The sequence below is a fragment of the Hyperolius riggenbachi genome, chromosome 10, assembly GCF_040937935.1.
Source record: "Hyperolius riggenbachi isolate aHypRig1 chromosome 10, aHypRig1.pri, whole genome shotgun sequence".
Lineage (NCBI taxonomy): Eukaryota > Metazoa > Chordata > Amphibia > Anura > Hyperoliidae > Hyperolius > Hyperolius riggenbachi.
The window spans coordinates 275,493,237-275,520,857 of record NC_090655.1 but is presented as its reverse complement, the minus strand read 5'-3'; the positions used below and the strand labels follow the sequence as shown (position 1 = coordinate 275,520,857).

The following is a 27,621-nucleotide window of genomic DNA, read 5'->3' as shown; positions in this document are numbered from 1 at the left end:
GAGATCGCAGCACCAGTAGAGTAGCACTGCCACTCAGCCGAGGAGGAGGAGGATGACAGTGAAGAGGATGTAGGAGGAGAAGGAGAGGAGGTGGCAGCAGGCGTGCCTGCAAGCCGTGGAGGTGTCACAACTAGGTCCGCTGCACAGCCATGTACTCCCTGCTTGCCAGCGGTCACCAGGTTGACTCAATGGGCTGTGTAAGTAATGTACCTGCCCTGACCGTGCTTGGCAGACCAGGCATCCGTGGTCAGATGGACCCTTGACCCAACGCTGTGTGCCAGAGATGACACCACTTGCCTTTTAACTTCATGGTACAGTTTGGGTATCGCCTTTTTTGAGAAATAATTGCGGCCTGGTATCTTTCACTTCGGTGTCCCAATGGCCACAAATTTTCGGAAGGCCTCAGAGTCCACCAGCTGGTATGGTGACAGCTGGCAAGATAACTGTTCCGCCAAGCCAGCTGTCAGATGCCGGGCCTGTGGGCAACATTAGCTTCTTCCGCTCAAAGATTTCCCTCATGGACACCTGGCTGCTGCTGTGGGCAGAGGAGCAGGAACCGCTCAAGGTGAGAGGTGGAGTGGAGGAGGGTGGCTGTGAAGGTGCAAGGGAGAAAGCGGCTGAAGATGATGCACCTGAAGGAGAAAGAGGAGAAGGAGGGTGGCTTTGCTTTTGTGTGCTGCTTTTCCTCAGGTGGTCTTGCCATTGTAGTTTGTGCCTTTCCTCCATGTGCCTTCGTAAGGCAGTTGTCCCTACGCAGGTGTTGGACTTTCCACGGCTCCATTTTTGGTGACAGAGAGAACAGATGGCATTGCTGTCATCTGAGGTAGACACACCAAAAAATTTTCCACACCGCTGAGCCCAGGGGTGATGGCACTATGGTGGCGTCAGCAGCTGACATTGAAGGGCATTTTGGCTGCCTGTCCATAGGTGGCGATACATGGCGCCGGACACTGCCAGGAGCTGTTTCTGCTAATGAGCTCCCCCTGCTTCTTTCAGCAATTAGTCTCTTCCTACTCCTTTCTGACTCCCCCTCTGAACTGTCCCCTTGGTCATCTTGTCTCTTAGGATCCCACGTGGCATCCATGGCAGTATCATCATCATCATCATAATCATCCAAAACTTCGCTTGTATCAGGCACCTCCAAAACTGCACCAACAGCAGGTACTTCATCATCCTCCTCCTCACACCTTACGTCATAGTGTTGCCTAACTCAGACATATGAGGTGTTGTAATTTGCTTAGCGCCTTTATCTTGTTGTAACAATAATGGCTGTGAATTAGTTAATTCCCCACCAAATAACTCCTGCGAAGTGTCAAATGCAGCGGATGTGGTGCTTGTGGTAGCGCTGGTGGTTGCAGAAGATGAGGTGTTCTGTGTTAAATGGTCAACCACGTCCTGACAATCTTGGGAGTTGATCTTCTGAGCACTGTAGGGATATAGGATAACTAGGAACAGGGCCGGTTTAAGCAACAATGGGGCCCCAGGGCAAAATAAACCTGGGGGCCCCCCCAACAGATACCCCGGAACAAAAATCGGCATTAAGGGACCTTTTTTGCAGCTGGTATAGTCAGGGTGTGAAGCTCTAATCGGTCGGAGCTCCACATTCTGGCTATCCCAGCCTGCATGGGGGACAAGGGGTTAAAAAGTTTCAGGAGGGGGGACCCCACATAATTTAAAAAAAAAAATCCCACACTCTAAACATAAAAAAAAAATTGAGAAAATAGGAAAAAATGCCATATTGCGGCTGTATAGCGATCCCTGGCCAAAGCACTGCGGCTGCGTATGGACCCCCTGGAAACCCCGTCAGGAAATGTATTGCTCTTTCTTTTGATACATGTAAAATTACACTACCGTTAGGTTTGCTACTAAAAGTGACATTTACCGCATTTAAAAGTATACTTTTTTTCCTTCGAAACTTTAAAATCGATTTTCTCAAAAACTAAAAGGTCTCTTTAAAAAATTGTTTTTTTCCTCTTATTCCCAATGATCTCCTTAACATATCCTGCAAATTTAAGGTTTCTAGCATTTAAGGTGGATTTGCTATTAACCATTAAAGTCGGCAGGTTTTTAAATGTGTATTTTTTTTTCCTTTGAAACTTTAAAATCGATTTTCTCCAAAACCATAAGGTCGATTTGAAAAAACATTTTTTCCTCTTGTAGCCACTGGGGGCCCCTACAAGCTCTGGGGCCCTGGGGCAATTGCCCCCTTTGCCTCTATGGTAGCGCCGGCCTTGACTAGGAACTTCCCCAGGAAAAAGAAACTTGGAACAGAGAGAAGTTCATGCTGCCAAATCCCTGAGGAGAATGATGACATCTGCTGGTGAAACAAAGGTAGTTCATTCATGATATCACCAGCAGATGCAGATTGTGACACCCTTTCATAATTACCAGTAATGGAGTATTTCTGGGCATGTCCTTTTAACCACTTGATGACCCACCCTTTACCACCCCTTAAGGACCAGCGCTGTATTTAGTGATCTGTGCTGGGTGGGCTCTACAGCCCCCAGCACAGATCAGAGTGCAGGCAGAGAGATCAGATTGCCCCCCTTTTTCCCCCCTATGGGGATGATGTGCAGGGGGGGTCTGATCTCTTCTGCCTGCGTGTGGCTGGCAGGGGGGGCACCTCAAAGCCCCCCTCCGCGGCGAAATTCCCCCCTTCCTCTCCTACCTGCTCCCCCCCCCGTGATCGAGGCTGCACAGGACGCTATCCGTCCTGTGCAGCCAGTGACAGGACGTCCCCTGTCACATGGCGGCGATCCCCGGCCGCCGATTGGCCGGGGATCGCCAATCTGCCTTACGGCGCTACGGCGCTGCTGCGCAGCAGCGCCGTACAAATGTAAACAAAGCGGATTATTTCCGCTTGTGTTTACATTTAGCCTGCGAGCCGCCATCGGCGACCCGCAGGCTATTCACGGAGCCCCCCGCCGTGAATTGACAGGAAGCAGCCGCTCGCGCGAGCGGCTGCTTCCTGATTAATCAGCCTGCAGCTGGCGACGCAATACTGCGTCGCTGGTCCTGCAGCTGCCACTTTGCCGACGCACGGTATAAGCGTGCGGTCGGCAAGTGGTTAAAATGAGATCCATGAGTTTGGATTGCTCTTGATGATTCTGTGTGTTTTGATCTCTTCCTTTGATGATGTGCCACCTCTCCATTTTTATTCACCTTATTATTTACCATATCTGCCCATAGCTTAGTGACTGGCCAATCCACAAAATAATAGGCTGTAACAAAGATTATCCTTCAGCTAATCACAAGGCAGTGGGAGTGTCTAGGCGTTAATGATGAACTGGCCAGAGGAGAAAAAAATTAGATTCCTTACCTTGTAGTGTTTTGCCATCACCAGTAGGTGTCCTCCTTGGCTCATCAATAATGTATGTTGTCATATGGTATTCTTCCAGCAGGTGGCATTATGGCTCATTTATAAGATGAATGGCATTGCCCAATTGTTACTTTAGGGGAAAAAAAACATGCTTGTTTGATGGATTAAGGATAATTCTTGGGTATACAAGAGTTTAGATACTATACATGGCTGCTTAGAACCAGTTGGTTTTATCAAACACAATTACCACGCAGAGTAAATATATCTGACACAAAACTAGTTCTGCAACTATATTCTAAATAATTAACCACAGCAAGAGTTCCGAATACCTTTTGTTGTAAAAAGGCAAATTTCTGTGTTGCTTAACATGGAGCCCATTTTGGTCATTTTTAAGGCAATTTACACACTCCTAGGAGTTCTGGTTCACCATGGGCTCTATTCATAAAACATTTGCGGTAAAAAAAATCTTGGAGGGAAAACACCGCATCAGTATTTGACACTTTTGTGTGCTAATTCATATAAATGTTTAAACTTGCGATAATAGTTCGGGGAATCCCCGCACTAAACTGGCGGTATTACTGAGTTGTTACATTTGCTGGCTGAGTTGAGTTGATACATTTTCTCCCGCAGAGATAGAGTCAGTATAAAGGAGGCAGCCCCAGCATCCCTTTACATCAGGGCTGTGGAGTCGGAGTCGTGGAGTCGGGCAATTTTGGGTGCCTGGAGTCGGAGTCGGGAAAAAATGCTCCGACTCTGACTCCTAATGAATTTGTAACTGTAATTAAAATAGAAAATATGATAAAATGTTCTATTTCTCAGATAAAAGTCATTAAAAATAATGTATACATACAGTAATAGCTGTGCTTAGTCCACAAAAATGAAATAAACCAATCAAAATTAGTTACTTGTGCTGCTTCAATAAAGCAGTCCCCATATTTTTAAGGTCAGATATACATATCTGATTGTGACTGTGTATATGATGTGTACACAGGAATCTCTTATATATACTAAATAACATCTATGCTGTAAGAATAAAGCCTGATGTGTAGCTGTGTCACTAATAGAGATGGTCAATGAGAATAATTCTGCATCGATGCTGATTTATGCAAATGTATGCACTCCCTTTGCTCATGAAATCAAATAATTTGATATGTTGTTAAAATTTGGTTTGGTGACTACAAATTAAAGGTTACCTGAGACGGATGAAAAGTAAAGTTTTATACATACCTGGGGCTTCCTCCAGCCCCCTTCAGGCTAATCAGTCCCTCGCTGTCCTCCACCACCCGGATCTTCTGCTATGAGTCCTGGTAATTCAGCCAGTCAGCGCTGTCCGACCGCATGCCGCTCCCACAGCCAGGAACATTCTGCACCTGCGCAATAGTGCTGCACAGGTGTAGTATGCTCCTGGCGGCGGAGTGTGTGCATGCGCACTACGCCCGACTGGCTCAAGTACCTGGACTCATAGCAGAAGATCCAGGTGGTGGAGGAGGACAACGAGGGACTGATTATCCTGAAGGCGGCTGGAGGAAGCCCCAGGTATGTATAAAACTTTAATTTCATCTGTCTCAGGTTTACTTTGTAACACAGTAGTACTATACTCTACATATGCACTCCCCACAGAGCTGCAGGGAATCCACTGAGAATGCTGTGCACATTGAACACAGAGGTGTTGTCTGTCACCCATAAACCTTGTTCAGATTGTGCATGAAGAATGTGTAATAGAGGAAGAATCTCCTCATTCCCCTGCAGAGTACCTGCACATCATTCTTACATGTACCCACAATTACATTGCCTAGGGCCTGATAGATGTTCTTTTTTCCGGTCTGTACCTTTTACAAGTACTCTTACCAAGGACTAGTTTTAGTCTAAAGGGAATAAATATAGTAGTCTACATATCCTTCTCACTTCAGTTGTCTTGTAAAATTCCTAAGCGTTGGCAGTTACGAGACGAATTTCATGTTACATACTTTTAATCAACAAAATTGTAATATGCAAATTAGAGGAGTCGGAGTCGAGGAGTCGGAGTCGGAGTCGGTGGAATCCTAAACTGAGGAGTCGGAGTCGGTGGATTTTTGTACCGACTCCACAGCCCTGTTTCTACCCGAAACATCCCTTTACGCCAACCCTCTGTGAAATAGGGGCGTAGATTTATTGGTCCCTATCCCATTCAGGAGAAGATTAATGATGTGGTTTACAGGGTGACATTGCCTCAGTCTATTAAGGGAGTCAATTTGTTTTGTGTCTCTCTTTTAAAACCAGCAGTTAACACAATTTCATCCTCAGCTCCTCCTCCGCCAGTCGAGGTGGGTGGTGAACCTGAATATGAAATTGAGAGAATTCTGGACTCCAGGAAAGTTCGTGATTCCTTGCAGTATTTGGTGGTCTGGAAGGGATATGGGCCGGAGGAAAGGTGTTGGGTTCCAGCCCGTCAAATTCATGCTGATCAGTTAATTCACGATTTTCATCTGGAATTTCCTGATAAGCCTGGAAGAGAGTGTTTGGAGACCACTCCTCAAGGGGGGGGGAGGGTAATGCGATAAGCTTACCTTCCAGCGGCAGGTCCTGCGACGTCTCCGACTGGGGCCGTGCTGCTGGCGAGTCTCCCACACTGACATCTTCCGGCGGCATCCTCGGTCTCCCCGCGGCGGTGAGTTCCAGCGCATGCATGCGCAATCGAGACCAGAAAGGTCATATACCTTAAGGAGGCGGATTGGAGCAACGTCAGTGGTGATGTCATTTTGATGACATCAAACAGGAAGTGCTGCTAAATTGGGAGTGGTTTCTGGGAATTTGTAATTTGTATATAAGGCCAGAGCTCTGTCACTCACTGACCTTGATACTAATCAGTTCGCTGGTTCTTGGCCTAGCTAGCTACTCTGAGCTACATTGATATATTGTGTAGATGCACAATATATATGCACTCTAGTCAGTCAGTCTTGTACTTTGTAGTTATATATCTTGTGATTTGTTTGTAATATTCTAGTAATATTATTGAAGTAACATCTATTGTATATTTATCTGTGTACCGACCTTTTGCCTGCCTCTTGACCTCGCTCTTGTCTGATCCTTCTGTACCTCTGCCATCTGATATATGTGTTCGACTCGGCCTGTCCCTGACTTCGCTATTGCCTGATCCTTACAATACGATTGACATCTGACTTATGTGTATGCCCCTGCCTGTTTATTGACTACGATATTGCCTAGCTACTCTGTACCTAGATATCTCTGACTTGTGCACGACTTGGGCTTGGACCTGACTAATCTTTGTATTGTACTAGCTACGTTACCTGTTCACGCTCCAGCGTGATACACATAAAGACAATGTATTCAGTCAGTGTGTGTGTGTTTCCTACAGATGTATCTAGTAACAGAAACCCACCAGAGAGATGTACAGGTCCTCTTTATTCCCGGGGCTGTCTACAGGAAGATCGCCCCACCCCCCAATATTATCAGGTGAGTGGAACTGAGTGTCATTAGAGACCCCAAACTATGTGACATTGTTTCCTGTTGTCTATGTTTTTATCTGTGTTCAAATTAAGTGCTTCTTATTTTGTGTGATTAGGGTGGAGAACTGACACATGTAAGTGCTGTGGTTAAAGAGGAAGAAGAAGAGACGTATGTGAGGAGTGATCAGCAGTCTATGGAGGAGGGTGACAAAATGGGGACATTTAAAGAGAAAGAAGAAGAGACATATGTGGGGAGTGACCAACAGTCTATGGAGGAGGGTGACATGATGAGGATAAAGAAAGAGGAAGAAGAAGAGGCAAATGTGAGGAGTGATCTGCAGTCTATGGAGGAGGGTGACATGATGAGGATAAAGAAAGAGGAAGAAGAAGAGGCAAATGTGAGGAGTGATCAGCAGTCTATGGAGGAGGGTGACATGATGAGGATAAAGAAAGAGGAAGAAGAAGAGACATATGTGAGGAGTGACCGGCAGTCTATGGAGGAGGGTGACATGATGAGGATAAAGAAAGAGGAAGAAGAAGAGACCTATGTGAGGAGTGATCGGCAGTCTATGGAGGAGGGTGACATGATGAGGATAAAGAAAGAGGAAGAAGAAGAGATGTTTGTGAAGAGTGATCCGCAGTCTATGGAGGAGGGGGATGTGATGAGGACATCTAAGAAAGAAGACATTATTGCAGAGATGAGAATTGGTGAGTGATAAACATTAGTAATTCAATATCCTTCATAAGCTGACTAACAAACACAGGGGTTGAACAAAATAATGGAAACACCTTGAAAATCAACAAAATATATTATAATATGGTGTAGGTCCACCTTTTGCAGCAATTACAGCCTCAATTCTCCGAGGTATTGATTCATACAAATTGGGAATTGTTTCCAAAGGAATTTTAGCCCATTCTTCAGTTAAAACATCCTCCAGTTCTTTTAGAGACGATGGCAGCGGAAATCGACTTCTTACTTGAATCTCTAAAAACGACCATAAATGCTCAATAATGTTGAGGTCTGGGGATTGTGGTGGCCAGATGAGATGCTCCACTTCATTAGAATGTTCCTCGTGCCATTCTTTAACAATTCTAGCTGTATGGATTGGGGCATTCTCATCTTGAAAGATGGCATTCCCACCCGGAAACAGTTCTTGAACCATAGGATGACCTTGGTCGCCCAAAATTCCTAAATAGTCTCGACTGTTAATTCTTCCATGAAGGGAAATCATTGGCCTGGTGGATTTCCAAGAAATAGCAACCCAGATCATCACAGAACCCCCGCCATATTTTACAGTTGGGAGAAGGCAGTCTGGATGAAATGCTTCTTTCAGCTGTCTCCAAATGTACACTCGGCCGGAGGTCAGAAATAAGGTAAACAATGATTCATCAGAGAAAATCACATTTTTCCACTGCTCAAGGGACCAATTCTGGTGGTTTCTACACCACTCTAAACGCTTTGAAACATTTGTCTTTGAGAGCAGAGGTTTTCTAATTGCAGTTCTTCCATGAAATCCAGATTTGTCCAGCTTTTTGTGGAAACTGGGTTCTGTAGGTGTTCATTCAGCTCTGCAGTGATTTTAGGAGCCGTGGTCTTACAAGCTTTTCTAACAATTCGATTTGGAGTCCGACGGTCTCTCTCAGACAACTTCGACTTTTGGCCACAACTGTGCTTTGCTGAACATGTTTTTCCTCCTCTTTCAAAGGCAGTCATTACTGTAGAGACAGTACCTCTTGAAATGCCGAGCATTCGGGCAGTTTCTGTTACAGTAGCGCCTGCCATGCGAGCACCAACAAATTATAACCAACTTTTGTTTAAATATCTGTAAAAAACAATTATTTTAATTAAACATATCAAATAACAGAAATGATAAACAAAAAAAAAATTAACAAATGTCAAGTTTTGATTGCTTAAAACATGTTCAAAGATTATGATGCCAAAATGTTAGGTGTTTCCATTATTTTGTCCAACCCCTGTATGTCCCTGCTGGGCACAGTATAGATCATCTTCCTCTCAGTATGTGTGGTAATATTCCCACAATTTCATGAATCTGCCCCTTTGATACAATGTAAAGCAGTCAGTGTACAGCTTGTATAATGGTGTAAATTTGCTGTCCCACCAACATAACTCAACACACAGCCATTAATGTCTAAACCACTGGCAACAAAAGTGAGGACACCCCTAAGTGACAAATGTCAAAATTCTACTCAATTATACATTTCAGGGCCCAATCCAATTCACTTTTTTCCCCTAAGTTTTCTCCTTGATGATATTGTCATATCTTATCAATAAATGGCCTTTTAAGCCACCAGCAAGCAACAAAAAAACTCAAAATTATTTTACAGTTCTTATTTGCAGAGTGTTGAGAAGTCATTTTAACCACTTCGCCGCCTGGGTACAGTATATCTACGCTCCATGGGACTTGAGTTCCCCCCCCCCCAGAGCATAGATATACGCACCCCCTCCGCTGCCCCCACTGTCCGCACTCCCGCTCGCATGTGCGCACGCTCCCGCGATCGTGCACGCCGCCGGCCGCTCGCTCGGAGATCAATGAACGGGTATGAGTTTCCCAGCCTCCCTGAACATCCTGTAAGCGTACTTCCGCCGCTTACAGGACGCATTCACAAAAATGTACTGTGGCCATCTTGTGGCCAAAAAGTAAAACTACAACCAAAAACATTTTTCATATACAAATACATTCTTTTACATTATAAATTAACTCCCACACTCCCCAATTACCATTTTTTTTTTTTTGTAATAAAAAAAAAATTACAATAAAAAAAACAAACCATAAATAGTTACCTCAGGGACTGAACTCTTTAAATATTTATATCAAGAGGGTATAACACTGTTACTTTATAAATTATGGGCTTGTAATTAGGGATGGACGCAAAACTGAAAAAAATGCACCTTTATTTGCAAATAGAATATTGGCACCAAACATTGTGATAGGGACATAATTTAAATGGTGTAATAACCGGGACAAAAGGGCAAATAAGTTACATGGATTTTAATCACAGTAGCATGCATTGTTTAAAAACAAACTATAATGGCCGAAAACTGAAAAATGATTTTTTCCAAATGTTTTCCTATTTTCCCATTAAAACACATTTAGAATAAAATAATTATTGGCATAATGTCGCACCTAAAGAAAGCCTAATTGGTGGCGAAAAAAACAAGATATAGTTCATTTCATTGTGATAAGTAATGATAAAGTTATAGACGAATGAATGGAAGGAGCGCTGAAAGGTGAAAATTGCTTGGATGCTGAAGGGGTAAAACCCCTCAGTTGTGAAGTGGTTAAACAGAAAATGAAAAATGATGTCCGAGGAGAGAGCTTAGAAGAGGAAGGGAATTGGTTCAGGCCCTTTCCCTCTCTGAGGTCATGTGACTGGTTAGTGTTACAAGGTCTCAGGTGTGAATGGGGAGCAGGTGTGGTACATTTGGTGTTATCGCTCTCACACTCCCTCATACTGGTCACTGGAAGCTCAGCATTGCTCCTCATGGCAGAGAACTCTCTGAGGAGCTGAAAAAAGAATTGTTGCTCCAGATAAAGATGGCCTAGGCTATAAGAAGATTGCCAACACTCTAACACTGAGCTGCAGCATGGTGGCCAAGACCATACAGAGGTTTAACAGGTTCTCCACACACACTTTCAAACACACACACACACACACACACACACACACACACACACACACACACACACACACACACACACACACACACACACACACACACACACACACACACACACACACACACACACACACACACACACACACACACACACACACAGACCTAGCTGCACAGCCTCTCTCTCTCCTTCCCTTGCTGTCCTACCCAGCCTTGCTGTAATCGTCCTGGAAGCAGTGGGTGGGGCTACATCCTGCCTGTGTGTGCTCCTCCCCTCCATACCTACTGCATGTGAGAATAACTTCAAAGGTGAAAACTTAAGGACTGGAGTGATAAGACAGCACTCTCACTGTGAACGCTTATCACTACATGTTAATAAGACAAGCTTCTTTATTGAATTAACACTTAAAATACAGATTGATGTGTGGTGATGTTTCCACTTGCCTTATTATCAGCAGAATGATCTTAATGAGTTGTGGCCATTGGGGTTGATTCACTAGCTATAGCGCTGTTAGCTATTAGGGGAAGCTGGGGTTAGGAAGGTTTAAAAGTTATTTAAAAAGTAACCTTTATTTTAATGTAAAAAAACCAGAGACATTGGCCATTAGAGGATGGGCAACAGCGACATTCAAGGAGAACTGGGGAGGAGATTGTGTCTCAGAAGTTCAGCAGAATAGGTGCCGTATCTATTCCTGACTCTCTCCTCTCTCACTTCAATTCTACAGTTACTATTTACATGCTATAAAACACAATGGGGTTGATTCACTAACTATAGTGCTGCCAAACAGCGCAACTAAACTACTGTTACGAGTGCTAATAGAGCAGCGCTACTTATTTCCTCTGTGCACGCCACGTCACATGACTTAGTATTTCCTCTGTGCACGCTACGCAGCGGCCGCTTTAGTGATGTATCACAGGAGCAATACATCACTACCATGTGGCAAGTCAAGGCAGTGGCCGTTGCTAAGTAACGCACGCTACGCTGCCACTAGCGCGTGTAGCGTGCACAGAGGAAATAATAGGTTAACTTTTAAACCTCCCTAACCCCAGCTTCCCCTAATCAGGCAGTCCTTGTTGTATATGTGGACGAGGTCAGCCAGATTCTCTGCTCTGCATGGCCTGACCTATATTCATCATGGAATATTATGTTAGTGACTTGTATAATTAGCTGCTGCAGCAGGACTTGTAATTCCATTAGGAATAGCGGCCGTGTTGTTTGGCCTCGCTCTCCCTGACCTCCCCACACTGTAATCTTGGATTGCAGGTTACTATTACAGTAAAGCACTTTCTCCAACTAGAGCAGCTATAGCCCCGCCCCCTTGTCATAGCCTCTGAAGAAGCGCTTGTGTGTGAAACTGCCGTCAGGCTCCCAGCAACCAGCACCCACCATTATCCACCCCCGCACCGGTACATGTTTAGTCTCTTCTTATGGACTGTGAGGTGATGATGTAACACACAGCCTACTTGTCTGCACATTGCCAAATAAAGGACGTTTACAGCAGTGCCAACCATCCTCTTTCCATTCATCCCTAATGATAATTGTTCCTCCCCTCAGAATTCTCTAACAGGAAGTGATGATGTTTCTCTATTTGCAGGGCGGAGTCCCGGCATCAGGAACCTCTCAGAGACTCGTCACTCTGTATCCACAGACTGTACAACGGATGATGATGTCACTGGACAAGAGTCTCCTGCAGATATCCTGGTTACCCCAAATATTCCCCCAGACTCACCTCACCTGTCTAACCCTGAGGGGCCTCCTACCCAGCACAGCTCTCCCCCTGCTGGAGGGTCTTATTCCTGTTCTACATGTGGGAAATGTTTTGTTCTTAAATCAAATCTTGTCAGACATGAGAGATTTCACACTGGTAAGAAGCCCTATTCATGTGCTGAGTGTGGGAAATGTTTTACTGATAAATCATATCTTGTCACACATGAGAGATTTCATACTGGTGAGAAGCCTTATTCATGTGCTGAGTGTGGGAAATGTTTTGGGCATAAATTAAGTCTTGTCTCTCATGAGAGATCTCACACTGGTGAGAAGCCCTATTCATGTGCTGAGTGTGGGAAATGTTTTACTCAGAAATCAAATCTTTTCACACATGAAAGATCTCACACTGGTGAGAAGCCCTATTCATGGGCTGAGTGTGGGAAATGTTTTACTCAGAAATCAAATCTTTTCACACATGAGAAATCTCACACTGGTGAGAAGCCCTATTCGTGTGCTGAGTGTGGGAAATGTTTTGCTTATCAATCAAGTCTTGTCAGACATGAGAGAACTCACACTGGTGAGAAGCCCTATTCATGTGCTGAGTGTGGGAAATGGTTTTCTGGTAAATCAAATCTTGTCACACATGAGAGATCTCACACTGGTGAGAAGTCCTATTCATGTGCTGAGTGTGGGAAATGTTTTGCACGGAAATCAGACCTTGTCAAGCATGAGAGATCTCACACTGGTGAGAAGCCCTATTCATGTGCTGAGTGTGGGAAATGTTTTGCACAGAAATCAAATCTTTTCACACATGAAAGATCTCACACTGGTGAGAAGCCCTATTCATGTGCTGAGTGTGGGAAATGTTTTGCTGATAAATCAAATCTTGTCAAACATGAGAGATCTCACACTGGTGAGAAGCCCTATTCATGTGCTGAGTGTGGGAAATGTTTTGCTGATAAATCAAATCTTGTCAAACATGAGAGATCTCACACTGGTGAGAAGCCCTATTCATGTGCTGAGTGTGGGAACTGTTTTTGGCATAAGTCACAGCTTATCAGACACTTGTGTTGAGTGTGGAAAATGTATTGGCCACAAATGTTCTGATGCACATTGTTTTGTTTTTTTTTTGTTTTGTTTTTTACCATATACAGAAAGCTGAGGATGTTTTCATGCTACTCAGTGCATTGGTTTATAAAGTGTTAAAGTCCCTGAACTGAAGTGACATGATGAGATAAATATGGGTACATATAGTACCGAGCCTAGTTAGAACTTGCTTTGTGTTCACTTTTTTATTTTCTAATGTAAGGCTTATGAACCAGGTGCTTTATCTATACAAATGAGGCAGGATCTGCAGTCATATGCAGCCATAGCTCTCCAGAAAAGTAAAATAAAAGCCAAAACACTTTTATCTGGTTGAACAAACACTCCTGATAACACAAGCGTGCTGAAATTATCATAATTTTTTTTTCCTGGGATCTGAATAAACCAGATTTTACATCACTCTGGTTTTGCTGTTGTGCATAATTCAGAGTCAGGATACAACCCCTTAAAGTGAAAATAAGAATGTGAGACTCCAGGAAAGTTCTATATAACATTGTTATTTACCTGCTGTGAGCTGCAGATGTGGGGATATTAGAAGCTCCCATTCATCCAGACTGAACTGAGGACAGAATATTTCCCTCTTTCTGTGTCTCTGTTTTACAGTCAACAGCCCAAGTTCACCAGGAACTGTCCACCGGCGAACAGTTTGGGCCATCTCTACCAGCGACAGGTACAAACTCCAAAGAGTGATTAGCGCTGTGGAAAAGATCATTGGATCATCCCTGCACCCTCGCAATCTCCACACGGCGAGGATGAGGTCTAGCGCCACCAAGCTCCTCCCATCGGGCCGCCGTTATAGGAACATCTCCTCTAGAACAAACATGCATAGCAGCACCTTCAGACGTTACTCCTACTGAACACTATCCCTCCCCTGCTGAGCCCGCCTTCCTGCTGAACTCTATCCCTCCCCTGCTGAGCCCGCCCTCCTGCTGAACTCTATCCCTCCCCTGCTGAGCCCGCCCTCCTGCGGTAATCCTACCCCTTAGACAGCAGAGACTCCCCTGCGCCCGCTCCGGTCCTCCCAACACCGCAGGGGTGCAGCACCCTCCTAGCACCTCTGTAGTGCAATATCTCCTGCCCAGGTGTATTATTACCCTCATGCTGTAAATGTTTTCCACCTACACTACTTGACTATTGTTCTTGGTATTGTCTGCCAATGTCTGATTATCTTTTGCCAATGCTAAAGCAGTGCAGCTTAATGACAGGAGAGTGAGGTAAAAATCTCCAGCGCACTCTCTACTGCGGTAGTGCTAACTTACGCGTGCTCCATTAGCTTAACGGGAACCCTACAGGCACCACTGAACCCGCCCTGAGCCCCTGGCTTCACAGGATGAGATCCCAGCACTTTGATTGGCCCAATAGGCTATTTGCCATGTGACAGGAAGCCTATTGGGCCAATTAAACAGAAGCACCCATTAAGTTAATGGAGCATGCTTAAGCTTAAAGAATAAACCCCATAGTGATAGTAACAAAGGTAGAAATGGAGGAATTATACAACTACTAGTAGACCTTAGCCCATTTAAAAACGGGCTCTAGGTCTTTCTTACCGCCGTCGCCAGTCAGTGCGCATGCGCGTGCACCCACCCGCAACACGCACCTGCCCGGCTCCCTGGTCCCGTCCTCCTGTCCCAACGGCTGTCCGTACTGCGCATATGTGCAGATGCAGAAACATGGACCCAGGGACAGCTGGACGCAGCGACACAGGTGTTTTATTGTATAGAATGCCAGATATTTCAAATATTTAAACAATTTGTACACAGTGCTAATTATTTCAGGGAGGATTCAGAGTTTAACAAGTTTATGGCAGATGGGAAAAAGCTGGTTTTCAGTCTGTTTGTGTGTATGCAGATTGATCCAAACGTCTACCTGATGGAAGGAGCTCATACAAGGCGTTTCTGGGGTGAGCGTTGTCCTTGATAATGATTTTGGCCCTTCTCATACAGCGAGTCTTATACAGTTATCCAGAAGTCTCAGCATCCAGAAGGAAAAATTCTGACCTTGCAGGATGCATAAATCTTGTTTTACAGTTCTTATGCAGTAATAAACCTCTGTTACATTAAGGTAAGTCTGTCATTTGTCTTAAATTACTGTATTTCAACATTACTGTAATATTGAGTTTGGTATATAGCGTGGGGTATAGTACTGTTTTTTTTTTTTTTTTTTAGCTAAGCCTATTTTTGACATTGACTCTCAAGCAACCAGAAACTACACTTATCTGGCATTTGCCAATCCCCGGTGGTGCCGGATAATGGGGGTTTTACTGCACAAGAGTTCCAGTGATGGTAGTTCAGTGCCGATAATGACTTCTGCTGATTTTGCAGCTCGCTGCAGGGCTTCTCTGGCAGCCTTGGTGCAGCTGTTGTACCAGGCCGGCATGCAGTTGGTCAGACCGCTTTCTATAGGGCATCTGTAGTAATTAACCAGCAGCTTCTGTGGAAGTTTAGCGCTCCTTAGCTTTCTCATAAAGTAGAGGCACTGTTGTGCTTTGCCAGTTACAGCTAAAGCATTGTCAGCCCAGGAGTGGACTATTGCACTGGCCACAGGGCATCTGGGTGTCACTGCAGTACATTGAGGCTCGGGTCTCTTCTGCTTTACACCTCAGTGGTAGCAGAGACTATAAAATTCAGGGGCAGCTATGTGGACACCATTACACTGCAATGCACCTGCTGCATTATGAACATCACATAGGTGGTGCATTGCAGTGTGGCAAACCTCGGCTGTTATGCTACAAAGACACACTGTGACCAGAGCCTTACTGTATACTGTGAGCAGATCTATACATGTAATGGTATGTGTGTCACATTCTGCACACTCACTTGCTTCAGCTCAGCAGACAATGCACAGAAATGCATGTATAGTTGTGGCTGTGCGAGGAAAGATCCCCTCTCCCCATCCAGAGCGGAGCAGTATGCATGGCAGACCTCTGTGTACCCCCCATGTGCGGAGTGATGTTGGCCCATCTTGTGTTGTTAGCCATGACATATATTGATGGCAATGGCAGACCTCTGTGTGTCCCCCTCCCCCGTGCATAATGTGCTGTACCAGATACTGATGTGATTGTGCCGTCCCTGAGTCTACCAGCCACTGCAATATATGTATTTAGGCTGAGCAGTAATGGCTGCGGGTCCCCCGCTATGTGCACTGTGTCCTGTATTGTGTGCAGCTGATTACGGTAATGCCCATTAGATAAAGGCTTACCACCATGCTGCCGCCCACCAGAACAGAATGTAAGGCAGACAGCTCCTCTGTGTCCCTGCGCCCCTTGAGTGTCCCCGGCATAAGCAGAGCGCTGTGTGCTTGTTTTGCTTACGGGGCTCAACATGAGCATTCCTCCTTTCCATAGCTTGTCAGTTGCGCATCCTCTGTAGCTTGTCAGTTGCGCATCCTCTGTAGCTTGTCAGTTGCGCATCCTCTGTAGCTTGTCAGTTGCGCATCCTCTGTAGCTTGTCAGTTGCGCATCCTCTGTAGCTTGTCAGTTGCGCATCCTCTGTAGCTTGTCAGTTGCGCATCCTCTGTAGCTTGTCAGTTGCGCATCCTCCGTAGCTTGTCAGTTGCGCATCCTCCGTAGCTTGTCAGTTGCGCATCCTCCGTAGCTTGTCAGTTGCGCTTCCTCCGTAGCTTGTCAGTTGCGCTTCCTCCGTAGCTTGTCAGTTGCGCTTCCTCCGTAGCTTGTCAGTTGCGCTTCCTCCGTAGCTTGTCAGTTGCGCATCCTCTGTAGCTTGTCAGTTGCGCATCCTCCGTAGCTTGTGAGTTGCGCATCATCCGTAGCTTGTGAGTTGCGCATCATCCGTAGCTTGTGAGTTGCGCATCATCCGTAGCTTGTGAGTTGCGCATCATCCGTAGATTGTCAGTTGCGCATCATCCGTAGATTGTCAGTTGCGCATCCTCTGTAGCTTGTCAGTTGCGCACTTTCCGTAGCTTGTCAGTTGCGCATCGTCTGTATCTTGTCAGTTGTGCAATCTCCATAGCTTGTCAGTAGCACTCTCTCTTTCTTAACGTTAGTTGAGGCAACTGGAAGCCATAACTAACCGGCATGCCTGAGGGATAATGGGGACTTTGTTTTTAGGGTGTTTGCAGGCTCTTAAATACTTACTGAGCCTCCAGTAGGCCTGAACGATAAACCGTTGGGGTATCAAAATTGCGATCACAGAAATCGTCAGAGTGGCCAATTCATCCCCCTTTGCAGGCAGTGTAGCAGTCCCCTCTCCCGCTGTGCACAGCTTGTCTCTCCGTACAGTGGCGGTTCAGTGGGTCTAACTTGCGGCATGGGACGGAACACTCTCTCCCTTAACTCCCTAAGTCTAGCCTATTAGCTGAGTGGGCTCTTCCTCTTGTGGCGGCTTACTCCTCCCAGCGCCTCCACGTCATTGGCTGGGCGGGTGGCAGACTCCGCCCACCTTCTCACACTCTTGTGCGGCTCGCTCCTCCCAGCACCTCCACGTCATTGGCTGGGCGGTCGACTGACTCCGCCCGCATGACTGTCAATCAAAGTTTGTATTGCCTCCATCTCCTTTTGCACAGTGTGTCAGCGTGATAATGCTGATGGCTGTGCTGTGGTTACTGACTGTGGCGAGCTGTTCTGCAAAGCTGTCTGCAGTGGGGCACTGTTAATTTATGGCAATCTATTCTGCATAGCTGTTGTGTGCTGCAGTGGGGCACTGTGAATTTGTGCAAAGGTGCTAATCCTAAGCCATAATTGTGGTTGCAGGACAGGCTAGACTTGATAACTGGCCAAAGCAAAGCTTGATTCGAAGAAAATCCTGAATCGAATCAAAATCGCAATTTCTGACAAAAATTGTGCAATTCAATCTTTTCCTCAAATCGTTCTGGCTTAGCCTCCAGTGACGTCTTGCAGTCTTCCTCTTGCTCCTAGCTGCTTCCAGCATCCGTGCACACAAGTCTGCATGTCACGTGACCTGATGCAGGTCAGGTGACACGCTGGCTTCCATGCACAGGGGAAGCTGGAAAGCCACTAGGAGCCCGCTAGGAGCAAGAGGAAGGCTGCAAGACATAGCTGGAGGCTCAGTGAATATTGGGGGAGGGGGTTGTGCTTTTTAGGCCGGTTGGTCAAGCAACGGATAAGCACATGTATTCAAATTACACTTGTTAGAGGGCGCTGTCTATTGTATATAATTTACACAAATTTATAGTATAAATCTTTTATTTGTGTGATTTATTACTACCTCCTGCTGCAACCTACTCGGGTAGGGTAAACCCCTGTTGCCCACCTTGCAAAAAGGAAGGTTTAGAGTGTATTGAGAGGTGCGCTGGACATGATATAACTCATTCTTTTGAAATATGGTTACTTTATTTACTTTTTATATGGTCAACTATAAAAAACACATCTGTTGATAATGTTGGTATAATAAAATGTCAGATTCCACTCACACATACACCCACATATACATGTACACAACCATACCAGAGCGTACTGGTTTCCTTTAAAAAAGATATTCCACTATAAAAATCACAAAAAATTTTTAGGAAAAAGTTTGTAATGATTATGTTACAAGGGGTAACAATTAAGGGTTAAAATTCAAAAAAAAAAAAAAAAAAAAAAAAAAAAAGGGAGGGCTAAGATACTGGGACAGAATTATTCACATTGGTTGGAATCCAGTATTTCCTGTATCAAAGTCCAGATTCCTGATGCCAGTCCTTAGCCTAATGGTAACAATGTTAAGTCTTCACCTCAATACTCATGCACCTCTACATGCAGGTTATCCTTAAATGTACTATAGCGGGAGTTAAACGCACTAAAATGAGTGCCTCACCTCATATGGCGTTTCTTCTGAGATAGTTCCAGTATTCCAGCTAGATCAGGTAATCTCGAGTAGGACCCTTCAGGGGATTGGACTGGATGAGCCTACGCTTGAGTTAGCAGCGGCAAGCCGTCTCCCACCGCCGACTCTCGCTACGGCGTCAACTTCCGGTTCTCCGCTCCCAAGCGATGACGTCACTTCCTCCAGTGCCTCTCACTGTGCTGCTTCAGTCACTTCCCTGCGTTCCACCAGAGCTGATACTTCGCCGTACACTCTCCTCAGGCGGATAAAACTATGGGAAAGTGCACGGACTGGTAGATAAGATGGGGCGCCCCTCCACTTCTACAGCAGTCTTGATTTAGATTGACATGTTTCGACGGTAGCGACCGTCTTCATCAGAATCTCTGGAGTCACTGAACTGGTTGCCATATTTATCAGCTGACATCCAAACCACAGCTCCTCCCCCTCCTTGGTCATTAAAGGGATACTTCCACTGATATCTCTGCATTTTTTAAAAATTGCAATTGTACATATATAAAGAAAACAAAGGGCTATAGGAAAATTACTGAAGTCAGGGGGGGGGGGGGGTAGAGAGACATTTAAGATCAGGGAGCTTATTACATGTGATACTAGGGGTGTTATTTACTGCTTGACCTGTCCTTGTGGTAAAATATACGTGGGGCGTACTAAGAGATCCCTATCGAGGAGGATTGGGGAGCATTTAAACAATATTGGGAAGGGGTGGCGAGGGCACCCACTTTCCAAGCATTTTGCAAGCTACCATAATTGTAGAGTGAGGGATGTTGTTTATTTTGGAGTGGAGGTGGTACGTAGGGACATGAGGGGTGGTGACTTTCTCGCCAAATTGTCCAGACAGGAGAGTGTACGGTGAAGTATCAGCTCTGGTGGAATGCAGGGAAGTGACTGAAGCAGCACAGTGAGAGGCACTGGAGGAAGTGACGTCATCGCTTGGGAGCGGAGAACCGGAAGTTGACGCCGTAGCGAGAGTCGGCGGTGGGAGACGGCTTGCAGCTGCTAACTCAAGAGCAGGCTCACCCAGACCAATCCCCTGAAGGGTCCTACTCGAGATTACCTGATCTAGCTGGAATACTGGAACTATCTCAGAAGAAACGCCATATGAGGTGAGGCACTCATTTTAGTGCGTTTAACTCCCGCTATAGTACATTTAAGGATAACCTGCATGTAGAGGTGCATGAGTATTGAGGTGAAGACTTAACATTGTTACCATTAGGCTAAGGACTGGCATCAGGAACCTGGACTTTGATACAGGAAATACTGGATTCCAACCAATGTGAATAATTCTGTCCCAGTATGTTAGCCCTCCCTTTTTTTTTTTTTTTTAATTAATTTTAACCCTTGATTGTTACCCCTTGTAACATAATCATTACAAACTTTTTCCTAAAAAATTTTTGTGATTTTTTTTTATAGTGGAATATCTTTTTTAAAGGAAACCAGTACGCTCTGGTATGGTTGTGTACATGTATATGTGGGTGTATGTGTGAGTGGAATCTGACATTTTATTATACCAACATTATCAACAGATGTGTTTTTTATAGTTGACCATATAAAAAGTAAATAAAGTAACCATATTTCAAAAGAATGAGTTATATCATGTCCAGCGCACCTCTCAATACACTCTAAGCACATGTATCCCACTACAGGTGATTCCCCGCTAGTGCCGGAAACTGGGGACTGTGCTGTGTGTGCATCTGCAGCAATTACCCCTAATAATCTGATCATTTATAATGTCACAATTTGGAGAATGTAGGAAGTAAAATTAAAGGACAACTGTAACAAGGGGGATATGGAGGCTGCCATATTTTTTTTCCTTGTAAGCAATACCAGTTGCCTGGCATCCTGCTGATCCTCTGCCTCTAATACTTTTAGCTATAGACCCTGAACAAGCATGCAGAAAATCAGGTGTTTCTGACATTGTCACATCTGACAAGATTAGCTGCATTCTTGTTTCTGGTGATTCTGACACTACTGCAGCCAAATAGGTCAGCGGGGCTGCCAAGCAACTGTTATTGTTTAAAGGGAAATAAATATGGCAGTCTCCATATTCTTCTCATTACACTTGTCCTTTAACTAATAATTGTCACGCATCACCAAAAATCCCCTAAAAAGCCACCATTTTTGAACTATTTATTATGAAAGGCCTAGCAGGCTAGCTTATTATTATCATTTAGCTGAGAGACTGACCACCTTCCTCAGTGATCCTAACATCCAAGGGGGGTGATCTGCATTTATTCTTGGTGACTTTATTGGCTATAAGCAAGGGCACGGCTCTCTCACCCTTTTATGTCTTGGAATGTATTATACATTTTATTCATTAGGTAACAATTGTCACTGTAATTACCAGGTCTGTATTTTGTATTGATTCTGTGTTTTGTTACCAATTCTGCATTGTATATATTGGTGTTGTACACCGTTTGTCTGTATTATTATTACTTTATAAATCAATAACAATAAACAAGACGGCACATTTTTAAGTTGTTAGACAAACATAACACTAAACTGGAGGTGATATTTCACCATGATCAAGGAGCTCTATAAGAGGTGGAACACAAATACAATCAGGTGAGTTCCAGTCTGACCTGGTGGGAAAGGTTTCCATGTTCCAGGGATCCTCAGACTGGGCCTCTGCGGCTTAGAACTTCTTTTCTGCACCCCCTGATGGTCATGATGGAGATTACACTCATATGCATCATTACACAGGTGAGGTTGTGTTTAAAACTACTCAAACAAATCCACATGGTTAGAAGGTTAGTGGCCGATACACAGTCTTATAGGGCAATAGTTCTGGGATAAGCTATACCATATAAAGGTTAGTTGTTTTCTCAAAACAGTAAATAGGCAGTAAATATGAAGAGGAGCTGGTTGTTTAAATGTGTTTTTTAGAAGACCCCTGTCACTGGTTCTCTGCTGTGTCAATTAAAATCAAGTTTTACTTTTCCATGGGAATGCAAGTGTGCAAGTGATTCGCATGTGACACGAATGCTGCTGAGCAGATGGGTGACATCAGCCTAGAAGTTAGGGCATCATAGAAAGCCAGGATAAAGGAGGCCGAGAGGTCTTGCTCTCTCTCTTTCTCTCTCCCCCCCCCCCCCCCCCCCCCCCCGGTGCACAAACATCTAATTAAGGGAGAGTGTGTGAGCATGGAAAGGTGACACATATCAAGGAAAACACACTCATATGGACTGTCTATGCAAACGTAGAGCTTAAAGGTTAAATATAAATACAAACATAGGTAATAATTCTGCATATGTTTTCTCGGGGGGGGATTGTAAGAACCTGCAGGGTTCTTGTCATGTACATCCCTCAGAAAACTATATTCAGAGTTCTTCCTTAAGATTTATTCTGTAGAAACATAATTCTGATCATTCTAGTACATCATGCTTTGTGGAAGGCCATGGAGTTGTATCTGCTCAAATCTACAGACAGCCTGGCACTGTCAGGGACCAGAAGTGTAAACAAATCACAACATGAAAATAAACATAAGTTTCCCAGAATCTGGAAGAACTCCAATTATGGCCTGAAGTTCCTGGACCTGTGTAGTAGGTATGCTGCCCATCACATTCTCATGGAAGCCAATAAAAGCTCCGGATGTGATTGTCGGCTCTCACACACCCACAGTCCACCTATAGTGGGATGTGCCTGCGTAACACTTGTTATGCTGGAGAGTTTTCTATACATAAGATGTAGTTGTAGTTTATAGGTGGGGAGAATGGTATTCACTTGACAGCTATTTAGATCTGATGTACATTGATTCTGTTTATCTGTGTTTTCTGTCCCGCTGCTTCTGTACCTAGGGCTGAGCAGTGCATTGTGAACTGTACAATAAATCTTTAATGGACTCAGAGTGTCTCTGGTCTGTGTATACAGCTGCAGCTGTGTGAAGGTCCAGCTGATACATGAGTAAGTGCAGTCTCCTCAGATGATCGCTGGTGCCGTGATTACCAAGGGCAACCACCTAATCAGTTTTTATTATCTGCGGTATCCCCCTCCCTCTTAAATCTATACTACAAAGACTACAATGGAAACATGAGGAAAGTGCATTGGGGTCAAAAGTACAATGAAAATCTTGAGAGCTCACCAGAGATGATTTGCTCCTCCCTTTATTCTACATCCGAGCTGTCACCCGTCCAGTCACCTGATTCCAGGACACTTTCCATAAGCTCAGTAGTGATGGAGGGAGGAGAGGACTTCCATGTCCCGGCCACCAGTCTGTCAGCTACTGGGAGGAGGAGCCGCTGGTAGGAAGAGCTGCTGGGAGGAGGAGCACGGCTAGAATAGAATGGAGAGATATTAATGGATTAACGTAAGATGAGTCTGTATAAAACTGTGATCCTAGCCTAATACAGGCTCTATACTGGCTCCACTGGCCGTGTTACAGTATTTACAGATGAGGCTCCCAGTCATTGCCCCAATAATGGAGTGTTGATGTGGAACTACAGTAGTACATGTGGGTGTAAGCATCATTACACACCCAATATTATAGCCAGGTAATGTGTTTATTATGGTTAGGGTCCCTGCTGGCCCCTGTGTAATTAACACATCTGGAAGGGCTGGGGTGTGCAGCTCGGATAGCAGTCCCAATATGTTCTTTGGTTTTCTACATAGTATGATTATGGTAGTGATTAGGCTGTGATCTCCTCTAAGAACAGTCAGTGACATGACTATGTACTCTGTAGTGTGCTGCAGAAGATGTCAGCAAATACACAGTCATACTCAGTAAATATATAATAATAATATGATAAGACTATGACTATGGTAGTGATTAGGTTGTGATCTCCTCTGAGGACAGTCAGTGACATGACTATGCAATCTGTAAAGTGCTGCAGAAGATGTCAGTGCTATGTAAATACATAATAATAATATGGTAGGACATTAGACTATGGCTATTGTAGGATTAGATTGTGAGCTCCTCTGAGGACAGTCAGTGGCCATGATTACTATGCCATGCCTGGTCTAACTTCTTTGACCTGCCAGGTAAAATAGTGCTTCAGTATTGTTCAGGACGCTTTCAGAAGTACTCACATTTCTGAGTACTGCCAAAGACTAGCACATCCTTAAGCCCAGAATCATGCGTCCCTCTTAGTAAGTACTCAGGGGCAAGAGTTGTAGATGAGGCTGTTCTGTAGCAACTAAAAATAATAATTATTATGATAATGGATTGTTTAGCTTGAAGGACAATCTGTAACTGTGGGGGTTCCAAGCACCACCCCATAAAACAACATTAATCCATGTGCATGCACTGAGGAGGATCATCCAGTCTGTATTCAGGTTAGATTATTGAGGCTCTGTACTATTAACAAGCTGACTCATCAGTGCATTCCAGTGGTTTTGGAGGTGTGGCTAGCTTTCAAGGGACAACAAAGGAAGATTTGCATATTCATCAGTGATGCTGCATTGTGGGAGACATCATATGATCATTCCACTCTGAATAATCTCAAATCTCTTCTGTTTTAAAAAGGCAAAATTTCTGTATTGCTTAACATGGAGTCAATTTTGGTCCCTTTTATGCCCTTTACACACTCTAGGGGTTTGGGTTCACATGAGCTTTATAGGCAATCTGCTACTCTTCGTAAAGGAGATCACAAACAGTGGCTGCAGTTAGTCTATTCACCACAGATGGCGATCACACACACAGGAAATGATGTAAGACAGGAAGTGGTGTAACAGCAGGAAGAAGAGAAGTTGCAGGAAGTGGAGAGGACACGTTGTTGGAAGAGGTATTGTGTGATTGTTGTTATAGACTAGCACATATATGGCTGCTGGGCATTGTACAGGATGTATTGCAGTGGGGAGATCAGTGCAGACATGGGCAAGTATGAGGATAGTAATAGTATGAATGAGCATAGAGATTGTATGCAGCAATAACTATATAGGAGAGATGGGGAAGAGAGCATTAGTGTTAGATGGAATGTGAGCAGTCACACAGGGCTTTTCTCCTGTCTGACTCACAGTGCTTGGGAGCTGCAGCCACAGAAGGCACAGTCAGTAGCCCCCCGGGGGCATTAAGATATGTGAATCCCGCTCTGAACACTGCTCTCCTACATCACAGGGGGTGTATATCTAGTACAACGTGAAACGTACCTGCCGGCCACAGAGAATGCTCTATATCATACCGGGAGTCCAGTGCAGTGAGAGGCCCATCACACCTCACAGACAAAGTCCAATCTGTAGTAACGATCCACATAGGACTCAACCCTTCAAGGAGTAATTTCCAGCAGAATATTTATTTGTGCATAGTGGTCATACAGCATACAAAATAAGCACAACGTTTCGGGCAGAGGCCCTTTCTCAAGTGCTCAAATGATCTGGTAAAACCATGTGGAATATAAAACCAAGTTTAACACACCACACCCAAATCATTGGCGGGCGGGCACATACTTAAAGGTACATTAACCCTTTAGGGTCAGAGAACGGAAAAAAATGTTCATAAGAAGCATCTGAGACTGAAATCTTCATTTAGGCCATACGGTGACTGATTGCCCAGCCTCTCCATCCACCATGCCTCACGTCTAAGCAAGGCGGTCCTACGGTCCTGGCCTTCATGAAATTGCACTACCTCCAAAACCAACCATCTCAGCTGACTAACATTGGGACCCAATTCCTTAAAATGTCTTGCTAAAGGGGGTCCCGATTTCTATCCTCCTCACCCCTTTTGTTTTTATTGGGGTTTTGTATGTTGCTTCTATGTCCATTTAGTCGAGACCTAATGTCTCTTTTGGTCTGACCTACATAAGCTAACCCACAGGGGCATTTTATATAGTAAACCACCCCCGTAGTATCACAAGTCGCATAGTCTCTTAGGGCCCTTTTCCACTAGCAGTCGCTAGCGTTCACGCTGAACGCTAGCGATTGCTGAATCACAAAAGTACAAAAATGTGCGGCGATTTCCCGACGCTTGCGGCCACGATTTTGCTATGCTATGCACTGCATAGCAAAATCGCGGCAATAATCGTTCCGCCGCACGTTCGCGTTCCCGTAAAAAACGAATCGCGGTAGTGGAAATTACCTACCGTGATTCCTATGTTAAAAAAGCAAACCGTAGCGATTGTAAAATCGCTAGCGGTTTGCGACTTTACGATTCAGCCAGCGCGAACGCGCTAGTGGAAAAGGCCCCCTAGTGGTATTGGAGTTCCCTGCCGTGGATGTCTGACCTCAGCCCCCCTAATAATGCCATTACAATTTTGGCAATGTAAACAGGGAAAGGTGCCTACTTTCGGTGGTCCCAAAAACCTTTGTATGGGCCCACCCGTTCTCCCAATGTCTGCACGGACCAAATGGTCCCTGATGGACTTACCCTTTCTATATACGAATCTTGGGGGGGGGGGGTCATACATATAGGGGACAACTGGGCATCCGCCTCAATCACCGGCCAAAACTTCAAAATCGTGTCTCGTAGAGCAGCAGACTCTCTGCAAAAAGTAGTCACAAAATTAACTTGATTTCTGTCATCCTGTTTTTCCCTATTATATGTTCTCAATGCTTCTCGATCCAATCCACCCTCCTCTGCTGCTATTTCCTCACATCACTATAGCCCCATTTAATAAAATCTTGTGTGAGGAGTCGTGCCTGCTTCATGTAGAGTTCATCTGAGGATGTAATCCTCCGCACTCTGACATACTGGCTCTTAGGGAGCCCATTCACAAGTGGCTTAGGATGACAACTGCTGGCCAATAAATAGCCATTTTTGGCAGTTTCTTTCCTGTAAAGATCAGTTTCGGAAAAAAACAACTTTCTTCCTCACCTCCACATCAAGAAAGTGTAGAGTGTGGGCATTATAATCCATTTAAAATTTGATGGTCTCATGTTTCTCGTTAACTGTACTAAAAAACTGGCACAACTCCTCCTCTGTACCTGACCACCCAAAAAACAGGTCATCAATAAACCTACAATAACCTCTAACGCCAGTGGGGGCCCCTGCACCAATAAAATATGTTCTCAAAATCTGACAACACCAAATTGGCCACGCTCAGTGCATAAGGGGCCCCCATGGTCACTCAGTCACTGTATGGCCTAAATGAAGATTTCAGTCTCAGATGCTTCTTATGAACATTTTTTTCCGTTCTCTGACCCTAAAAGGGTTAATGTACCTTTAAGTATGTGCCCGCCCGCCAATGATTTGGGTGTGGTGTGTTAATGTTGGTTTTATATTCCACATGGTTTTACCAGATCATTTGAGCACTTGAGAAAGGGCCTCTGCCCGAAACGTTGTGCTTATTTTGTATGCTGTATGACCGCTATGCACAAATAAATATTCTGCTGGAAATTACTCCTTGAAGGGTTGAGTCCTATGTGGATCGTTACTACAGGTGTATATCCAGTAACCTGTATAGCACCGCACTGACCAGAATAATACAGCCAAAAAAATCTTTATTACCAAATTAAATGCAATTTAAAAAAAAAATACAAAAGCTGAAATGATTGGTGTCCTTAATCAATAATTAAAATACTAAATCACAGGTCCTCCTCCTCCAAAGTGTTAAATTTGTAATGTAAACAAATCACACCTAATAATATGGCAGCCTCTATATTCTTCTCACTGCAGTTGTCCTTTAATACACCCCACAGTGCCTCTTCTGCAGCGGGAGTTGTCCACGTGGTGCAATAAGGCT

General features: G+C 44.6%; 2 protein-coding genes across 2 annotated transcripts in view; both read left to right on the top strand.

Moving 5' to 3' along the window:
* The window catches only part of LOC137535481 (oocyte zinc finger protein XlCOF22-like), a 34,402-nt gene extending 21,010 nt beyond the window's left edge, over positions 1 to 13,392 (top strand). The window contains exons 2-4 of the mRNA XM_068257319.1: positions 6,675 to 6,772; positions 6,882 to 7,473; positions 11,998 to 13,392. Coding sequence (XP_068113420.1) covers positions 6,960 to 7,473; positions 11,998 to 13,184 — 1,701 coding nt within the window. The 5' untranslated portion in view covers positions 6,675 to 6,772; positions 6,882 to 6,959 and the 3' untranslated portion in view covers positions 13,185 to 13,392. The remainder of the gene's footprint in view (positions 1 to 6,674; positions 6,773 to 6,881; positions 7,474 to 11,997) is intronic.
* LOC137537221 (uncharacterized) overlaps positions 1 to 27,621 on the top strand; it is a 256,733-nt gene that overhangs the window by 130,869 nt on the left and 98,243 nt on the right. The window contains 1 exon segment of the mRNA XM_068259321.1: positions 13,818 to 13,884. Coding sequence (XP_068115422.1) covers positions 13,818 to 13,884 — 67 coding nt within the window.